This window comes from Diuraphis noxia, unplaced genomic scaffold (assembly GCF_037042655.1).
Source record: "Diuraphis noxia isolate RWA-SAM2 unplaced genomic scaffold, SU_Dnox_SAM2 contig0003, whole genome shotgun sequence".
Lineage (NCBI taxonomy): Eukaryota > Metazoa > Arthropoda > Insecta > Hemiptera > Aphididae > Diuraphis > Diuraphis noxia.
In genome coordinates this window covers 81,581,413-81,602,656 of record NW_028301713.1, presented here as the reverse complement: position 1 = coordinate 81,602,656, position 21,244 = coordinate 81,581,413, and the positions used below count along the sequence as shown (strand labels likewise).

General features: G+C 31.1%; 1 protein-coding gene and 1 pseudogene across 3 annotated transcripts in view; one reads left to right on the top strand and one right to left on the bottom strand.

Annotated features, from left to right (window-relative positions):
• The window catches only part of raskol (Ras GTPase-activating protein raskol), a 143,157-nt gene that overhangs the window by 45,917 nt on the left and 75,996 nt on the right, over positions 1 to 21,244 (bottom strand). For all 3 annotated transcript variants that reach the window (XM_089224904.1, XM_089224902.1, XM_089224905.1), the window contains one exon: positions 19,441 to 19,654. In XM_089224904.1, the coding sequence (XP_089081030.1) occupies positions 19,441 to 19,654 (214 nt within the window). The remainder of the gene's footprint in view (positions 1 to 19,440; positions 19,655 to 21,244) is intronic.
• Positions 6,466 to 6,965, top strand: LOC149057867 (uncharacterized; annotated as a pseudogene).

Here is a 21,244-nt window from a genome sequence, read left to right as displayed (position 1 = left end):
TATATAATCCATGTTCAAAAGTAACTGCGATTCTTAATCGATATTGTTTAAAATTAGCTCAGCATCCGCAATCGTAAAATGCTGGTGAATGATCATTAATTGCAGCTAACTGGTGCCAAACACACGGACAACAGATTTATCATCAGCTCTAGATAATGTCGATTGAAAATAATGACGACAATATTTTACCTGCTAAAACAGTGGTAGGTGGATGTGAGACTAAAAACACAACGGCACTATTGTTCTTACTATATATGGTATAATAATATTTATCATGATAATTGAATGATCGTGCGATAACATCGAATCAATATTGCATCAAATTACTCAGTTTTATCACCATTACAGTATTGTACATCAATACAATTTGACAACAAAATAGTTCTTTTTTTCTTTTTTTATTATTTCTTTCGGTTGGTTGGTTTAAAATTGATCATTAATTTATTTTGTTACCGAGTATACAGCTGCTACCGCTCCTGACGGACTCGTTTTTATTGGAATATAAATATTGTTTTAAGTGTGCTATAAACTTACTAGCTGTAGAGGAGGCATATGAAAAAAAGATTTTCCCAGAAATATCCAGACCAAAATCGTTCTAGATCCAACAAACGACTACAACTATATATAACAAACATGACGTGTTGCACAAACACCAAGTGAACACGGTAAACACAACGGCGGCGGCGACGTAAGTATTAGACCTATATAATATTATGTATAAAATACATAACATGTTGTTCGCGGCTGTATAATATTATTTTACCCGTATCCGACGACGGTCCTCGACGACGAAACTAGACCGAAACCCTCCTCCTCCACCACCCTCGCACGCTGGTTCCGTTCGTCCATCCTTTTGTGTCCCATACGGTTTTAGCCCGCATATGATGCAGTAGTCGGCGGCGGCTCATATACGATCCTTTATTATAATAAAAATAATATACACACCGGGCCACCCATTCGGACCCATTCCGCCTCGTAGTAATATTCTCCTCCTCACTGTTAAAATCACACATCTGTTTTCGGTTTCTAAATTTAATTTTATCCCCGCACACGGCCATTTACCGTTAAGACGCGTACCAATAATGATGACGATGATGATCATGATGATGATAATAATAATAATAAGAAGAAAAAAATGACAACCCGGTCTCCTCGACCTGTTGACGGGCGATACAGCGACGATAACGAGTACAGATTGAGCACTGTGTGTCTGCCCATTGTTCTTCCGGTTTCGGAACACTGTCGTTCCACTGTGTTCCTCCACATGCGAGCACAATGCGCACTATAACTCACTACGTTATACGCACACGCTATATCATCAATCTCGGAAACGGATTTTATTATTTTCATTGTACATATAATTATAGAAGTCTCCCCCCCTCTCCCTCAACATGATGCTATGAAGAGGGGTTGGCCAAAGTCCAACAACAGTAGTAAAAACTGTATTTCAGATGGCTGTTCGTTCTCTGCATGTAATTGCCGCGCTTAAAAGCATTTTTGTTTAGACAATAATAATAATAATAATACAAGTGGCAAGGAAGCGACCGTGTGTATATTACTTTGTGTTCGTACTGTTTTCAAAACTCGTCACCATTATTATACCGCGTGGAACGCTTTTATAGACTTATTTTTTATATTTTTCGTTGCGTATGGGATTGGCGCGGAGGAGTAACAGAAACCCAGAGAAGCCCACACCGTCATCGACGAGCGTGTTTGACCATTTTTGGGCGTATAACTGTGACAAGTGATTCGTTGTCGATTTGAAATAAAATTTTTAATTGAAAAGCGTTTGTTTTCGACAACCATGCAGTGGCAACCGACTGGAAATTGTGCATTTAAAATGCATGCGTTTTGTCACTGTTTCTACATTATGCAAGCCTACAACCAATAATATCAAATACCTCTAAACTAATTATATGTTATTCGATACAATTTTATTCTGCAGTTGTTATTGAGCACATGGGTAATAATTGTTAGATACCAGAATATTTGAATAATAATAATAATAATGATGTAATGATATTAGGAAGGTTGTAATGTCATGTATTATTAATAACACATACAAGAAATACACACGAGTATAATATAAATGTTAAGATTTTTTTTTTTTAGTTCTAGTTCATTACTATTATTTTAATTGGATTCATAAGAATAGTGTTTCAAACACTTATGGTAAAGTTGAACAACGACGACGTAAAATTTCATAGTAAGAAATATAATATAATAAACGTTCATATTATGAGACATTGAGTAGAATATTTTCGTGATATAATGCATCGTGAGACAAGAGAAAATATACGTGTACACAGCACATAGTAATATGCATGCGCAATTATTACACTCATGTTAATGTTTGATATGGGTTATGTAAAATATACACAATATTATATAATATTATACCTAATATGACAGATTCCAAAACTGAGAAATTTAAGGCATTCAATCGATTTTCGGTGCAACCGTCGTTGGAAGAAATAGGTTTTAAGTTCTATTACCATATAATGTTACTATAAAATAAAATCATGAATAATATAAAATATATTATAATGTGCACGGGTACATTTGACACGGCACACATGCTATACTGCCACACTGCCTACTGGTCTCGACTGTGTACTGTTTACCACTCTGTATAGGTATACCTTTTTACCTACTATCTGACTGCGTTATTAATATATTTTTTCGTCGTACATTTCGCCTAATCCGTCTAATCTAGTTTGGTAATCCGGGTGGATAATATTTGTTCCAAAAATAAATCGTCCGCGGCTAATATTATACAACTTTGACCTATTTTTAGCAAAGCAAAACTCGAGCTTTTGAGTAGTATCTGGACCGTATCTATAATACGATTTGGAACGCCAGCCTTAATTTTTTATCGCAGGCAGTCTCAGCGACTGTAACGCCAATTCGAGGCAAGCGAATAGTGTGAGGACTTAATATTATTTTATTTGAATCAACCATCTACCTATAGCATCTTATTTCTGCAGCGCTTTAATAATAATAAATATTTTATGGATGTTTTACGATTCCTTGACGAAAAATGGGCAACAAAATGTACCGTTAAAATGTTTGAGTACCTACTAATAATTAATACACAGATACGGTTTTGATGGACGTAAATGATCGCTTACAGTCGTCACCTTATTCGTCATAATATACTATTTTATATGGTCAGCCGTCCAGGCAATGATTGCAGGCTGATATTATTAAAATTAAAATTTAAATGGGTATGTAATTTCCCTCGGGTTTATTTTAGGTTATAAAACAAAATTAATATTCAATAATAGAGTTGATTCGTTCTTTTTATAGTTTTTTTTAAATTTAAATAATGAAGTTAGTAAAATTCTGAAAACATTATAATATTTGCATTTATTATAAAATTTAAAAAAAGTCAGTCGCCAAGAAAAACGAAAATAAAAAGTAATTATGTCTTTGATTAAAAATAAATAAAAATAATTGAAACATGTTTTAATTTTTAAAAGTGCACGTGCATATATAACGATTTTTGCTACTTTACAGTACTATAAGCTACATACATAAACATACATTCTAAACTTAAAATCAACCAGATTCGAAATCCATATTCTGAGAAATTATTATTTTTTTAATTATGGTTATTGTTATTGTAATTGTTTTCAATATTATTAAATATAAACCTACAAACATAATTAAAGAATTGTATTACATACAACAATAATCAAAGTATATTTTAAGCAAAAATATATTCATTATATATATTATTTTAATTTTTGAAATAATTCCAAACGCAATATTTGTAGGTACACATTATAATTAAAATGTCTTATTAGTATTTACGTTGGTTAGCGTTACCATTCGTTAGTTCAATCAAAATAATTTTTAACACAAGCAACTATAATTAGTGTTGATCGATTGGGAGTATTTCTAGGTAACAAAAAGAATGAATCGGGAAATTCGATGTCGAATGTGTACTTCATATACCTACATAGTTTATTTTTTTTATTTTGCAATTTTCTCGTTTTTAAAACCAGTCACGATTTTACTGGTTAGTTACGGGAAGAATACATAACGACGACAATCTTCGATTTTTTCTGACCAATCAAAACTTTAAAAAGTAACGTACTTTTGTAGATTCGGAGGAGAATAACAAGACCGTCGTTCTCTTCGGCCTATCGAATCATGGTTAAAAAAAAAAAAGATAGAAAAGAGCAAAACGTCGACTTAGACATGATTATTATAATTTAAGAATTGGAATAGAATACACGCAATAAAATAAATAATAATGATGGTGTTATTATAATATGATCTGTCATCTACGAGTTATATGCTAAAACGACAATTACGTCGTATATGAATGATATTAACATATTATTGAGATGTATTGATAATGCGCGTAACAATTTATAGACTATAAAATATATGAAGTGTATGATCGAATAATATTATCTAATTGGATCAGGTGGTTACTGTAAACGGTGGCTTCCCCTCCGGATAACGTGAGGTGGATTGTTTATACACATATATTTGAATATTTATAGTTTTATCTATTAGTTCTAATAAAAATAATTATAATTCCAGGACGAATACTACGTGAATAGGTACCCCAGTATGACTTGGCTAGTGGACATTTCCGGCATCAACATAGTTGTTATTTACCACAACTGTGCGGTTTTTGTCATGTTGTTAACGGGATAAAATCAAACTGTACATTCCTTTTTAATTTTTCATAGTTAATCGTAATAAACTTCAATACATAATGACGTGCCACTGCCTGTTTTCATACACAATATTATTGTATTATATCTGCACACGTATGTAAACGATTGAACTGTCACATTACGTTTACGAAATCTATCGTTTAATACATTTTGGGTTTTGATTTTTGAAAACATATTTATTCGCATAATAATATGTTTTTCAAACTAGAAGTCAGCCAAATTAAATAAAGGTCTAGCCGGTGGTCTACCAAGCACTTTTCACTGATGATGTTTACAGCCCTTCCCAGTATACGTTCAAGTAATCGACATAGTTAAAGCGTCCTAAAAATGCTATATTTTTCAATATCTAATTGGTAATATGATGTCAACGACATTATAGTGCTTATAAAATAATTTAAAGAATAATGCAGCAGTTGGTTATACACTTGAACCACGTAGCTTCGTTTACATAATATTATACTATTATTATTGTTATTATTATCATCATATATACCTACACTGTGACTGTAAAAGTATTATCGGGTAATTTAGATTAAAAAAATCCAAGGCGTGTAATATAGGTACTCGATACTTCGATAGCATAACATAATAGGTTCGTTATTATTATTTCCTATACGTTACTCGTAATAGAAACATTTCTCTAACTTATGTGTGTATAACGTTCATTAGCAATTAACACGAGTTGCCACTATATAGAGATCACCGCGCCTAGTTTCAAAAAAATTAATGAACACGATTAATATATATACATATATTATATAGGTAATTAAGAAGTGATGATTATAAATGACGTATAGAAGTCGTAGCAGCACGTTTATTGTACAAAAATAATCGATAAAATTTGTCGTTTGAGCACACCCAAGCAATGTCGATTTCAATAGGTCTTGCACTCGAATAGAGAAACGTATACCATCAGTTCACTACCAATTTAATTTTATGAGGTCTGGGGTTAGCGCCGTATATCGAGTTTGTAGAACTTAGTTATGGACGCATTAATATACGATAATAACATTATTACCTATATATCAATACGTGCGCGATAGGTACACGCAAACACAAAATAGATGTTTATCCAGCCGAAGATTCACTGCAGGTAACAAGTATCAATATAATAAAATGCATTATTATAAAATATTGAGCGTATACGTAAATGCGTTAATCATATATACTCATCAGTCATCACAAACACACGTCGTTATAATATCATAGCAGTTAACCTAGTCGGTCGACGGTCAGTAAAAGCGGTGTGCTGCTGCTGCTGGCGAGTGCAGTCGACGATCGCATATACAGTGTAAATTCGAATTCAAAGCGTCTATAAACGCATTATTCATAGACCAGGTGACTCACCGGCGCCGTCGTCGCGTATCCAGGCAGCACTACATTACATCGAATACAGGGTACACGGTAGCAGACACGCGCAGAAATCGATAATGTATATTATTATAATACGCTGTACAACACACTACACACTAACTTTTAAACGCACACATCATTATACCGCGGTATATTTTAACAACGTGTTCACGTTTACGCATTACGCCTGTAAAATGTTCATGACTAGGGTGTAACCATCGTAATCATCATACATGCAGCGAACGGTGGCTCGTATAATATATATGTTACGGTGAATGATGTAAACGTGGTAAAAGACGTCATTCCCCGGTAAATGACATCATTTACCTAAAAATTGGTAAACGTTGTAAATGCAGACATTCTCCGGTTATTATCGTCAATCACCAGTTTAATTGGAGAATGATGTTTAAAAAAAATTTCAAAGCTTGATGTCGGTACAACTGTTCGTGTCCCAATATTAGATGTTGATAGAGCACGTGGTTCTCCGCGTAATTTACTTGCTGTTATTATTTCATGTGAAGATGACATGTATAAATTATGTAAGGTAATTTTAATTTGATAATGTTTATTTAATTTAAATTAAATAAATACCCGAATGTTTGAACCAGGTACAGAATATGTGGTGTTGAAACACAAATATACACGAGCACAAATTTCTCCGTGTAAAGAAAAATTTCTAGAGCTAGATGAAGCCATGAAAAAAATTAAAGACAGGGAAATAACATTAAGAGAAGCTGCAGCAGGACATGGAATGCTGGTCATCAAGGATTTAATCGATGCAACTGCAAAACTGGTTGTGGTACTAAAAAAATTGATTGCAGTGCAGCAGAAATGTTGTGCAATTCAAAATGTCATGTTAACCAAAATTGTACAAATAAAAATTGTATTAATAATAAATCATTATTATAAATAGTACCTACCTATAGTAAAAAAATCAGTGTATTATTTGAGATTTATCATCATTTACCACTAGTTTTGGTAAATTACATCAATGACCGGTGAAAGATGTACATTTGAATTTAAAATTTGGTTTTTTACATCATTTACCTACATAATCGAATCAATTTGGTAAAAGACGTCATTCACCGGAGAATGACGACATTCACCAATATTCATCTTTTACCGTAACATATATATAGTGTATGCGCTTGCCGTTTCTAAGTTTAGAATTCGCACTGCGCCACCCGCAACGGCTTTTTGTCTCCAACCAGCACGTGTTTTTTATAACTGTACTTTTTTTTTAAATTTTATTTACGTGTAAAAAAGTCATCGGCATACTCCACCGCCGTGCTCTTGCTAGTCGTGCACCCGTACGCAGAGAGTACAATGACACGCGAACAAGTTGCTAATGTTCCTCAAACATCATACTCGGGTCCTAACCACTCCTAACCGTTCACCATTATTTACATTATTATGACCGCATAATCACCTAGCCAAACCGTTCGCGTTTGATCGCGTCGTATTCTTGTTTGACGGATCTGTACAAGTGATGCGTTACGATTCGCGCGATGGTAAAAGTCCGGGATCGACCACGAATATAGGACATGTCCGTCTGCCTACTCAACAGTACACCGATTAATATTTGTATTTCGGTCGGGTACTATATCTATGTATATTTGAACAGAGTAAATAACACAAATAAATAAAACTACAATAATATTAATATTATTACGGTAAAATGTAGTGCGGATAGAATCTACAATGGCAGTATCATGTGCCATTTATTACGATAAAACATACCTAGGTAATCAATATTGCAGTTATAATTTATAAGTACTATAGCCCATAATATATATTATACTATACCTACCTATACAATTAAAATATTATGTAAAAATCATAATAAACAGTATAGGATAATAAATTCTACCATTATTACTTTATGACAATCAAACTAATAGGAATAATGTATAAATTATAAATTAATATTTATTATTATTTACTACTCACGTCTCGCGATAATCGTTATTATTATTTAACGATATAATGAACTGCGGTTTGATAAAATATTATGTGCAAGAACGTTGTTTTAAGATAATCGTTGTCGTCGTAATTACCGTTGTTCACTCGAGACATTATTCAGTCGGAAAAAACACTTATGGCGCAGCACGAAAACGACTTAAAAGATGTAACTTTATAAGCTTATAACTGATGCACGCTCGAATAAATCGAAAAGTACAGTGGATGTAATACTTGCTAAAGTATAATATTATGATTACACTAAAACTGCGGTGAGCAATTATAGCGACTAGGGAGGCGTCAGGCGTGCACACGCATTACCATAACTCACCACTATAACCACCGTGTCCTCTGACACCACACTAAGTTTTAATTTTAATAGGTAATTTCAAAGGTACTACATTACCACGAATAGAATCTATATATGAATAAAAATAGTACAGATGTTGGTATTTGTTTTAAAGTAATATAATTTACTAATAAAACTGCTGCAGAACGACATATTAGGTATAATTATTAGGTTTGCTAACACAGTTTATTTATAAGTTATAATCAAAATTTGCAATAACACTATATCGTTAGTACCTATAGTAGTATAGTAGAGTACTTATGGTATTAAAATTTGAGAATGCGATTTGTCATCGTATCGATTTGGTTTCTCCAAATAAGGCGCTGGACCGGGAATAATGTATTTGGCGAGGTATTGTCGAGTTCGCACTTCACACCTGTTTTCAGGGCACGTGCACATTATATATGACATATAAATAAATAATTCTCATAGTATGACTATATTCAGTAGTTACGATAACCCAAACCCCAATAACTCTAAAACCGTCATAACTTGATTTTATTTCTTGGCCCTTGAAGTATTTATAAATTGTATTTAAGGCATTGCATAACTAAAAACATTTTGAATTTTTAATATTCTCATTGACGTTTGAGCTATACCGATGCTCGACGGTATTCTTTATATAATCCATCAACCGCTTACGGAAACTCTGTTTATATACCTACAATTGTTCTATAGGTTAGGTAATATAGTGATGCGAAGCTTTCGACAGGCTCGTCGTTAACTAAGGTACTTATAAGCGCGATTTAACATACTTTAAGAAAGAAAACACAATTATATGAATATCAAATAATATTAAAAAAATTAATTATATAACATTTATATATATATATATTTGGATATTTGGTTAAACGCGTTGAAAATTTCTAAACTTACGAGGACTTTTGTTATCTCATATTAAGACTATCACCATTATTATAGCCACGGTAACATACTAAACAACTGACAATAGTAATTAAATACGTGCACACGATATGTATATACATATATATTCTCCTAAAAAAGTGCCCCTCGCGCGCAATCGGCGTCTGTCACGTACTCGGCCGTCCTCGCTCAACTAATTAACATTGTATGCGTCTGTTGTCCGTCCATCCGCTAGCGTCGATCCTACTCCCCCAACGACGGCTAATGAACCGAAACCTTGAGATTTTTTAGCAATTATACAAAATACAATTGTTGTATAGAGAAGGACAATAGTAAAAGCATAGCAATTATGCATATAATCGAGTTTTCCTTTTCTTCGTCTCCCTTATTAGATTTTCAGATTTTAAATCGAACCATATAATACACTATATAGGTACACTTTGAAAAAGATAGATGTGCTGAATCATTCGAAAAAAATTGATCACGAGTTTCTGTTAGAGCTTCATTACGTTTCCATATACGGTATATAGTACTTGAGAAGTGAAAACTATCTCAAAAAGACAAAACTATTCGAAACTATGAAAAAGCTCATAGCATAGATTATTATAGTTACTATAACTGTCCCAGAAAAAGAGGGGTTTTTCGAAAAACGCATCCATTGTAAAACCATTAGGATGGTAAATCCAATTCAAAAAATTTTAAATTCAAACTTATTTGGCAATACTCAAAGACTAGCTGATGGTAACTAACGTCTATACTTGTCATCTTATATCACTCAGAATCATCAACTATTCCTAGAGGCATAGTTATTATATTGTTGACGTGTGTTGAGTGTTGTTATTTTTTGTTATTGTTATAGGTACCATTATTATTATTATATTATGAGCATCTTGCTCGCAGGGGTTATTTTAAGGTCACAGACCTGTCCGTAGCGTGATATCGAATACATTATGTAATATAGTCTAAAATTCTGTCAATATTGGTAAAACACATTTTTTTATAAATTCCCATTGAAGTTCAGAAATAATTTTTTTAGTGCAAAAAACTAAATTAAATATACCTAAATGTCGTACACAAACTACTTTACATAATTGCTATTTGTAGTGCAAGCACTAAGGTTACTTTCCCATAAATAACATACCTACTGTATAATACATCATACGAGAGCAACATCTGTACAAACGACAGAGAACATTTATCAATATCAGAATATAAATGTAAATAACATGTGATATGTCTATTATATAAATAATACTATATAGTATATTATATTATTATTTATTAAAAAAATGTATAAGATATCTAATTGGTCCACGTCATCGTGGTAAGTAGCATTGGCTTAACAGTTAACATCCTAAACCGGCCGAATTGTCTGCTATATGGATAACCTATATTATATAATAATGTAATTATAATGTATATTTTTATAGAGTCGCCTGTTAATTGCCGTCGGTTGGTTCGAAAAACAAACAATAGGTATATACGTATCGCAAAACGAACGGGCGCTATCATAAAGAAAAACAAAACAAAAATTGTCCTTGTAGAGAACACATACAACTGTGATAATTAGAAAAAAATAAAATAAATAGAATTTTTATTATTTGAAATCTTTTGAAATTCATTCAGGATAAACTTCACAACTTCAAAAATATTTTTTTTTTTAAATTTCACACAAAGGCTAAAAAGGCAATGGCCTGGATATCTGCTCAAATGCCTAATAATAAAATAAAAAAAAATGCCCACAAAGATCGGAAAGGTTATTTAGAAAAGGGATGACCGTATACACAACGTCTCAATCGCCTCTCATTTCAAAGTCAGGTTAACAATTTTTGTTTAAAATATTTAATTTCCAGCAATTTTCCATTATTTTCAATTGTTGGGTAGAAGATCGATTAAAGTAGCCTTTTATATACCGATATAGGTAATACTAATTATTATGATTACTCTTATACACTGCGGGAATAAAGACAATGCCTAGTTGATTACTCCATTCACCGTAAATGTTTAACCAAGTTACTTTTTATATCTTTAGATATATTCGAATATTGAGTGATAAATGACAATAGTCGTATGTAAAATCTTTAAAACTATAGTTGAATGAATAATATAGATAAAATAAATATATCGTCTGTATTTCAATAATTATAAACTAATACCTATCACATATGCTTACGATATGTCGTACGTCTGTCATCCATAAGTGTCACGAACCATGATTAATATCGATTAATATCTATGCTGGTAAATAATAATTGTAATATTATAAGTTAGGTATAATAATGTTGTATCAATTTAGTGTTGAAATATTAAAATTACGATGAATATGAACCTTATAATATATCCAACGTGTTAAAAATTGCATAGAATACACCAAGCATTAATATACAGTAGTAAAAAAAGAAATCATTAAAACTATCGATGGATCTGTGTAAATGAGAAACCGTCACTTTTAATTATCTATATGCAAAATATTATTGACTTTTAGACTGGTATACGGTCGCATTAAAAATCCATTGAATACGTACGAGTATACGTATTATATATTATAATATTGTAATACATGCAATATATACATATAAAAAAAACTGCATACGAACTGGTTGAATGGGAGAAAGTCACATGGAAAGTCCGCGTATTTGGCGATCCATCCACAACAATGGACCGGTTCGCGCGGTAATTTTGAAAATCGAATATTTCTTGTCGCCTGCCTTGTAGCTTTGATCAAAAATTTTTTGCACCAATTGTGGAACGCGCCAATTATTTTATTACCATACGGTTTTTAGTGGATTTACATAGCAGGTAAACGGGTAAACGGAAATGGGTGCCGAAATGTGTTTGACCCACATGGCGATAAAGAAAAAGAAAATAACAAGAGCGCAGTTAAATTTACATTAATTCACGGGCATTCATTTTTATTTTATTCGGATATCAGTTGATATTTATTGCTCGTGTTTGTACTCGTACAATTACAAACAGACGAAAATACGAAAACTCGTGAATATATTTTGTAAAAATATGTAATTATTTAGTCTCTACATTTTAAGTTTACGGATTTGGATTTATCATTTATTTATATATTACGAAAGAGACGTGATGATAACAATTTAATTTAAAAAGTAAGGGCGCTGTAACTTTTTGAAAAAGTTCTGATTACATTCACGAGAAAATAATTTTTTTTCTTAAGAGGGTTACACATAAATACATAATGCTCAACACGTCTATACATTTTAATACCTATTACAAAGTTTGTTTATGATATAACAATAATGTGCTACACCTATATTTTAAAATTACCAACTGTACGCATTTTGTATCATAATATATTACAGTCAATAATAGTTATCAATTAGCGGTTATTTAACCTTGTTGGAAAAGTTAAGGAATTTTCTAATTAGTAACATTACCTATATAATGTTATGTTGATATTTACATTTTACATATTATTTTAAGTTATATAACATAGAATCCGTGATATTTCTAAGTACATCTAAATATTTAATACACCTAAATACTATGCAGCATAAAACTGATATATGCATTTTATACTTCTGAACAACAATCAATGAAAAAAAATCTAACTAGTAATCAATTTCACTAAGGTAATAAATAATAATCAACTAATATCAATATGAACGGGTAACGGCTGAATAATAATTGGCAGTCATTCAATAATTATAAAAATGTATAACCGACGAATTTATGTTATAACAGATGGTTTATTATTTTTATTTTCCATTACTTACACGTGTTGATTTTTATGTAATTTATTAACTTAAGATAACATTAAAAAGTTACTGTAAAAGAAAATCCCAATGAAATCATTCTGCATGTTTGCGAGCAAGATGAAGTTTATGAAAATTCGGTTATTGGTTAAATTCATTGTCGAATTTGAATCCCTTGACGACCACATGTCGTGAATCACGTTGGCGACTTGCGGGTAAAAAAAAAACGGTACGAGTTATAACTCAAATACAGAAACGTGTGGACATGTGGTAGACGAACTCTTACTTGGATTTATATTAAACAAAACGGCGTTTAGCCACATGGAAGAATCGCTTGAGCAAATGAAGAAAATATATAAAAATCAACTGTACTATCGACTAGTTTGACTACGAGCTCAAGCCCAGTCGTTTCCGGTTTGCCACCGTCGTCAGATTATCGTATTAAAACTTCCGGTTATCCGGTCCAAAAACCCTTTTATCCAGCACAATAATAATAATATAACTACATTATTTCAGTCTATAACACATTCAAATACGTAATAATTCAATATACATACATAAAAATATTGTATTATAACTTATGAGTGATAATACTAGATATTACTCCTTATAGTTAATACTATTCTTATTCTTTCTCTGTCGACCATATCTTTTCTCGGTTGTTTGTTTCGTCGGCTTACGTACGCGCTCTGATTGAGCCGAGTAACCTCAAAAATCTGTCTAAATCGCCGTCGAAAGCCATAATATAATCATTAATCATCCAGCCATATAAAACCCAGTAACCTTAAGATTCCTACGGCAGCACTAGAAACAGCAGCTAATTGAAAAACTTGGGAATAACACAACGCTCGCATAACGCTACCGCAGGTGATTACTGATTTAGTTACAGGTAATTGTTTTACCAAAAATAAGGGAACTGTAGAAAACTTTCACTCGGGACCGTGAAAGATTTAATTAATCGCGAACGCATAAATTTTAGTGTCGAAGATGAACAATTATCGTCTGATGAGCGTCGGTCGTATTTTTATCGGCGTAACCGACGGCAAAAAAAGGTTTGGCCGATAGTTAAGACAACAATAATCCAATCGAAACACATCTAAGTAGGACCAAGGGATATCGGTAATGCTCAAACATAAAATGTGAGGTTAGATGAACCACGGGCATCCAGCTTTTCTTACCTTGATCGACATCGAAATCGTCGAAATCGTCACGGGCTCCCTTCAGACACGATTGAAATCCCTTGCTGAACCTCCGGGTAATCGTTCCGGTGCTGTGCGCAGGACTTACGGGCGGTTGATGCTGCACATCCGGTAGATCGTTCATGACGGACAGCATGGTTTTTCTATGTCCGCGAACGGGTTGAGAGAAAGAAAAATAAAAAAAAATAAAACGTAAGCGCGCACGTCAATTCAATAATTCGGACATCATTCCGGTGAAATATTACGCGAAAAAATAATAATAATTGCGGCGAACGAAATGAGAGCGCGACCGAAACTTAACACCGCGCTAACACTCGAACGGTTCGACTGCCGAACGAACACTGCTGGCCGAGGCGCGCGGACGCGTAGGCTCTCCGTCGGGCGAGACAACTACACAACGTCGCGCGCCGCCGCCGACGATACGAGACGGATAGTGTTATATTATTATTATCATAGCTATAATATTTACTAGGTATAGGTACGGGCGCACGATGGGTGTCGCTGGTGGTAATCGTTTTCGTAATAATAATATTGTATTATAATTGTGATGATAATTATTAATTAATAGTCAACCAAGCGAATCGTATTATAATATATGCATGGTTTAAAATATAGGTCTCCCGCGGATTTCCGTACTTGAGAGCTTTTATTGATGAGACGACGAAAATAAAAACGAAACAATATCGCCTACAGTGTATGCTTAGGTAGTAATATTATTATTATTATATCAAAATAATTGCTCATACGTTTATGTTTAACCACTACATTTCGCCCCATCTCGTCATACTCCTGCCGATCGACGCGAATGCTATACAGATTATTTAAAATAAATAAAAATTCTTTTAATCCCTTGAGCTTATAACAATATCTCTTGCGCAAACCTACATCATTAAATTATACAGTATAATCAATTTTTTTGCCATGAAAAGTATAGTTTTAATTTTATTCTTTTTTTTAACGTTTCGCACGAGTGTGTTTAAAATTTTAAACACCGTGGATCGTGGTATAAGTGACATTTTATGACAAGATATTAATACCAAGATTTTTGTTTTCCATTTCACTAGTTTGTATCTGATACAGTGATAACGTTATAGTGTGTAATATTTTATATTTGCCGTTAATAACTGTCAAAATATATAACATGTCTGATGGAATTATTGGATTTGCAATTAAAAATAAAATTATACTTCTTGTTAAATTACGATTTTTAACGAATTTCTAATTTCTAATGGAAATAGTGGAATCGCAATGAGATCGCATTCGCGTCAAATTGTGAAAGGTGGTTCAAACGATGATTTTAAGTGAGAAATCAAATAATTGTTATTTGTTCTATTAGTTATTTACCTGCAACATCGTTTAAATGATACACTAAACCTACATGTTATTAACCAATGTTCAATTAATGAACTTTCACTTGATTAAAATCATTTTTCTCCATTTAAAACATACGCAACATGTAGGTATACAATATGTGCATACCATAAAATACCGAGTTCTTTGAAGCAGAACCAAAAAAAAAAAAAAAAATGGTACCAACTTATCATTTAAGGCATTTATGCTCATAAAACTAATATAACGACAATAATATTATTACGGAAATACGACTAACGAGATAATATACGGCGTGGGTGTAATGTCACGGAAACGTAGGAGAACATACTGTCTGCCAGTCCGATGTTATATGCACCGGTTCGTGCTCTTGGGATATGATCGCAACGCATGCCGTGAGGTTGACATAATAGTAAATACTTACAAGTAATTTTTACTGAAATTGAAACAAAATAAATCCGTTGATAAAATGTATACATTTTATATACAACGTGTAACGATAAGACATATTATAACTATTACGTGCGCGACTTTATAAGGCAAGTCGTGTGTTTTGTTATTATTTCTTATTGCTATATGAAAAAAAAATGTATTGAAACAGTTTGAAAATAGAAAAAACCATTATTCATCAATAACTCAGATCTGTGTATATAATATTATAATACTTTATAAATGTGTAATCGTACATTATTAATTATTATAATACATAATAATCATAATATAATGATGAAAATATAAATATAATAATAATAAAACCTAGATATTTATATACGGCGTTACACCGAATGAACAACAATCGAAATATGTTTCATAATAATATATAATATTAAAATAACTATATTATGAGAATTAAAAAAATATATTACGTAACGACTCATATGTACGGGCTCTTCGAGTACTACAGCCCTACAGGTACTGAGGTATTTGTATATTATACCTATAAGGCTATATTAATTTATATACTTTAGTCCAATTTATAAATAACACACTGATATAATTAAAAAATTGAATTATGCTTAATATTCTCACGCTTTCGGAAAAATAAATCTGTACGACAAATGACGTAAAAAACTACAGAACAAAATATGTACGTTTGATGCTGTTGTGTTAAATGTGAAATTCGTAAAACAACGACTACATTATTGTGTCTAATTATTCAGTAACGCCGTAGTGCATCCAGCTGCTTAAGTCACTGACATCGACGAACATATTATTATAATAATATATTGTTATAAGTTACAACATTTGTCAACGCACGCCTCCACTCCAATTTATACATTATATATTTTATATTGTTATAAGTTATTCATATGGAGTTGTACATACGTTATTTTTATAATATTACGTATATATTTTATATAACGCCTACGCTAAATTTTAACCATTTACAGTAGGACAAAATATGCACAATAATACTAAAACTATAACCTTCATTGCTTTTCATGTGTATAGGTATACATAGTGTATTTATTTTCAATTTAATTAATATTCAACTATTTGATTTGTGAGTGTTTGTGATCGAGTAACGAATCTTATCTGTATTAAATATCATATTTTGTTTAGTTGAATGATTTCAAAATGTTTATTACCTATATACGGCTATACGTTTATATAGTGTAAATGGATATATGGAATTTAGAAAAAAACATCCATCTAAAACTGTTTAGTGGTTTCGTTTCGTTGACAATAGTAACAATATCACGTGGGTTAGGGTTATGAGTTCTGAATAGTCTATGACGTACAAATCTAAAACTGTAGGTCTTTAAAAATTCAAAACTATTGTATATTTTGTATAAACACATGACTAACCTTTTTTTAACGGTACTATTCGACTGTAATTTGTTAATTTATTTATCAATATATGTAACAGCAACGTCTTTATAAAACATACTATTCCTCAATATTCCCTTTTATTCATATTTGTAAAATGTGTATGATGTACCTAAATACTTAATGATATTATTTTACAGTTTTAGACCATGTAATAACTGTAATTTGTGTACCTAATGCAAAAATGCTATAGGTACACATAAAAAAAAATAGTTAAAATGTAGAATACGAATCCATTGCCGTAATCAGAGACGGGTGGAGACATATATAGAGCGATTGCAATTTTTTTTAGATTATTATACTTTAATATTATTTATATAATTATGTGTAATAATAGTATAAATTAGTTAAAATATTTAATATATTGTATCGGTGCACTGCAGTGCACTTAAAGTTATGATAAAATAGTATGGATTATAGTATGAAAAGCATTATTATATAGTACTAAATAGTAAATGGCATCACTAATTAGTAAGTACTAATTTGATATATTTCCTCTAATTTTACAACAATTTTATAAAAATTCAAAACACCCATTGAAGTTATCGCTCTCTTAGAAAATGTATAGGTTGTGTTTAAAGTTATTTTTTAGAAACTATTTTGTATGAGAGCATACACTCAATTTTGTTTTATAAGCGTTTAAAGTTAATTTTTTTTCAAATATATTATATTCATTAACACTTAGTATGTGATAAATTTAATATTTTTAAATATTAACAATTTTACGTGTAACTAATAATACTTAAAATATCTCAATATCATTGTACTAAATTTTTTACATATTAAAAAGTTGATTCAATCGATAAAACGTTAATGAATTTATTATGAGAAGGTACCCAGTTAAAATGTATAGTTGTTTTTATTTTAAGTAACCTTTTAGGTAATACCTAATACATTTTTGGTCTCCTTATTAAAATGATTAAATGACTTGTTATCAATTCATCAAATAGTGTATATATTTTGTTTATAATAAATTATATGGTACCCATATAAATATTATTTTATTAAAATCAGTTATATCTGAATTATTCTAGTAGATAAGGCTATAATGATTCTATATTATTACTCAATCTATTAATTAATATAATATATACAAAATGTAAAATACTATAATTAATATTCAATGGTATTGTGGAGTACGAACAAAACAATAAGTTAAACATTAATTTTAATCATATAAATGAATAGCAACACAATGTTAATAATTCGAAAGTTTTTTATTCTAAATTTACATTTGAAAACACTTGATTTTATTTGTACGTGGCTATAGAGACCAAAATAAAACTATGCGTAGATGAGTAATTTACAACGTTTGAACTTCATTATCTTAACAAATGTTAACAATCGTAATTAAAACGATTAATTTAATACATTTATATAAACAAATTGAATGCGTTAGTGACATATTAACAAGAACTAAAGAACTTTGACTAACATTAAAATATTTAAAACGTAGGGCACGGTGATGACATATAGGATGAGTCTGTTGTATAAACACTAATTATCTCAATTAACATCGATGAAAAGTGGTGGATATAATCTATTTTTACCGAGAAGTTAAAAAAATAGCTTCATTGGTCACATAATATACAGTTAGGTTTTTGAGTGTTTGGTTTTTTGTAAGTATGTATATATTATCATTATGAGAGGCATTCTTAACGAAAGGTTCAGCACACGTTGAACATATACTATTATGTTATAATAATACTGAGGGATTCTTTTAACAATAAACGTTCATTATCTTTAAAAGTTAAAACATTTCTCAAAAGTTCATTTTTTACATAATTTAAAGTTATTTCAAAACAATTTAAAAAGAGAGAGATTATTATATTTTGTTCTATTATTCATCGTTAATATTTTAAAGTTTTTACTTTTTGGATAACAGTATATAACTTATCTAAACAATTTATTATTCTTATGTAGAATATTTTTCTAGAAATGTCGATGTATAAAAATTAGACACATATTAAATGATTGAATCTCATCAGAAATCACCATCAACGTTTAAGTTTATACCTCACCGATTCTTATAGCAAATTGTCGTCTCTTTTTTCAAAACAATTTTTTTGTTATTCGTCTAGTGAGTTCTTGATTAACTTAATAATATATACTACTTATGTACGCTTTAAATGACTTACCCATGGCAGATGGAATGCTAACGGGCGCGGCGGGTCTCTCGGTCGTCTCGCGCAACGACGCGCTGTCTGGCGTGTCCTCATCGTCTTGGTCTTCGTCCTCTTCTAACAGGACGGGTGGCTGATTGATCAATTCGTAACCCCATCGTTGACGAAACTTTTTCGACCCACCATCCAGCCGGACCCGAGGAAGGTCCACGAACAGAGAATCGCCAATCTGTATAGACAAAAAAAAAGTTTTATCATTTTATATATTTTAGTATTTATTTATTTATATATTCGTATTAAAATGTAATTATAATATTATATTGTATTATACATTTCATATCATTATTTCATATTTTATATGATAGTAATAGCAAGGCATAGCTTAGGTATCATTATAGTGAAAAAGCTGAGGGTGCTGGCCGCTTAGACCACCTCGTCCTTTCTATTGGCTATTAGTTTTTCTCGTGGTTTTTATTTTAAAATCCTCCCAATATTTCTGTTATAATATAAATATTTAAATGTCATAAATTCTTATTTTTCAAATATATGTATACATCTGCGACACGACATGCTCCGTCAGAAGATATCACACGTACTAAAACCAAGCAAAACCAAGCTCTGACAATATTCAGTAGATTAAAATTTGAGGTTTCCCTGTATCGTGTCGTATACTCGGGTATAAATTGAATACATTCAGCTTGTTACTGTAACGATTTACCAAAATGCTTTTATCTTTAGCCTATATTAAATATACGGAACATGACATCATGGCACAGTGTAATCAGAAAAAACCTGGTTTAAAAAGAACACTTTTCGCTTATCGCCACAGTTATTTCTTGTTTTTCACCGTTAGACTCCAACTTACTGTTATATATTCAACACCACAAAACATAACATTCATGAAAAATGAAGACATCATGATTCATTAACGTATATTTGGTAATGAAATTTTCCGTTTGCAATCATGATTCATGTATTCATGGAACCTCATTCCTCAATCTCTTTGCTTTTGAAATAGCGATGCCATACATATTATATTCATACGAATACCAAACAAAAGCTTTTGAATGAGCTGTTGCACTGCAAAATGTACAATCTACCATTACTACATATTTACATTGCAGTGAATAAACGTCGTCATGATGAAACCACTATAATATATTGATGTATACCTATAAATAACTAGTAACGTACATTTGATATTAATACATATATTATATACAAATAAAATTGTTCCGGTATGTGAGTTGTCGTGTAGTTTTCAATTTTCCAATACATTTATATTTTATAGTATATAGTACCTATAATAGATTAATAAAAATCACTCTTGCGGGAAAATAATATTCTGCACATATTATTAGTAAGTAATAATAACCATATAGATACTTTACATTTTAACTAAATGTTTATAAAGGCATTTTTATGCGTCGTGGTCAATTGTCGACTTATAATAAGCTATTTGCTTTCTATAAATGTAGATAAAAAATTTAGGTCATGTTGAAAAGTTTGAAAATATTATAACACACACGTATCAGCATGTTTTTTTTTCAATTTGAAAACATTCAAAATTCATATGAATTAATTTAATTTTTATTGTTACAGCTTATATATTATTAGTAGTTCTTACAGAAACCAAAAGAATTAAGAAATAGAAATGCACAATTTTTTTCATATGAAAACAAATTTTGAAGGAATTACCTATACACATTTAAACTAAAAATACGGTTTTAGTTATTTTTGTCGTAATTTAAAAGACAAGACAAGTGTTCATGGAGACTATAATTTTTAGGTATGTAGGTACGTATATAAATATATTATA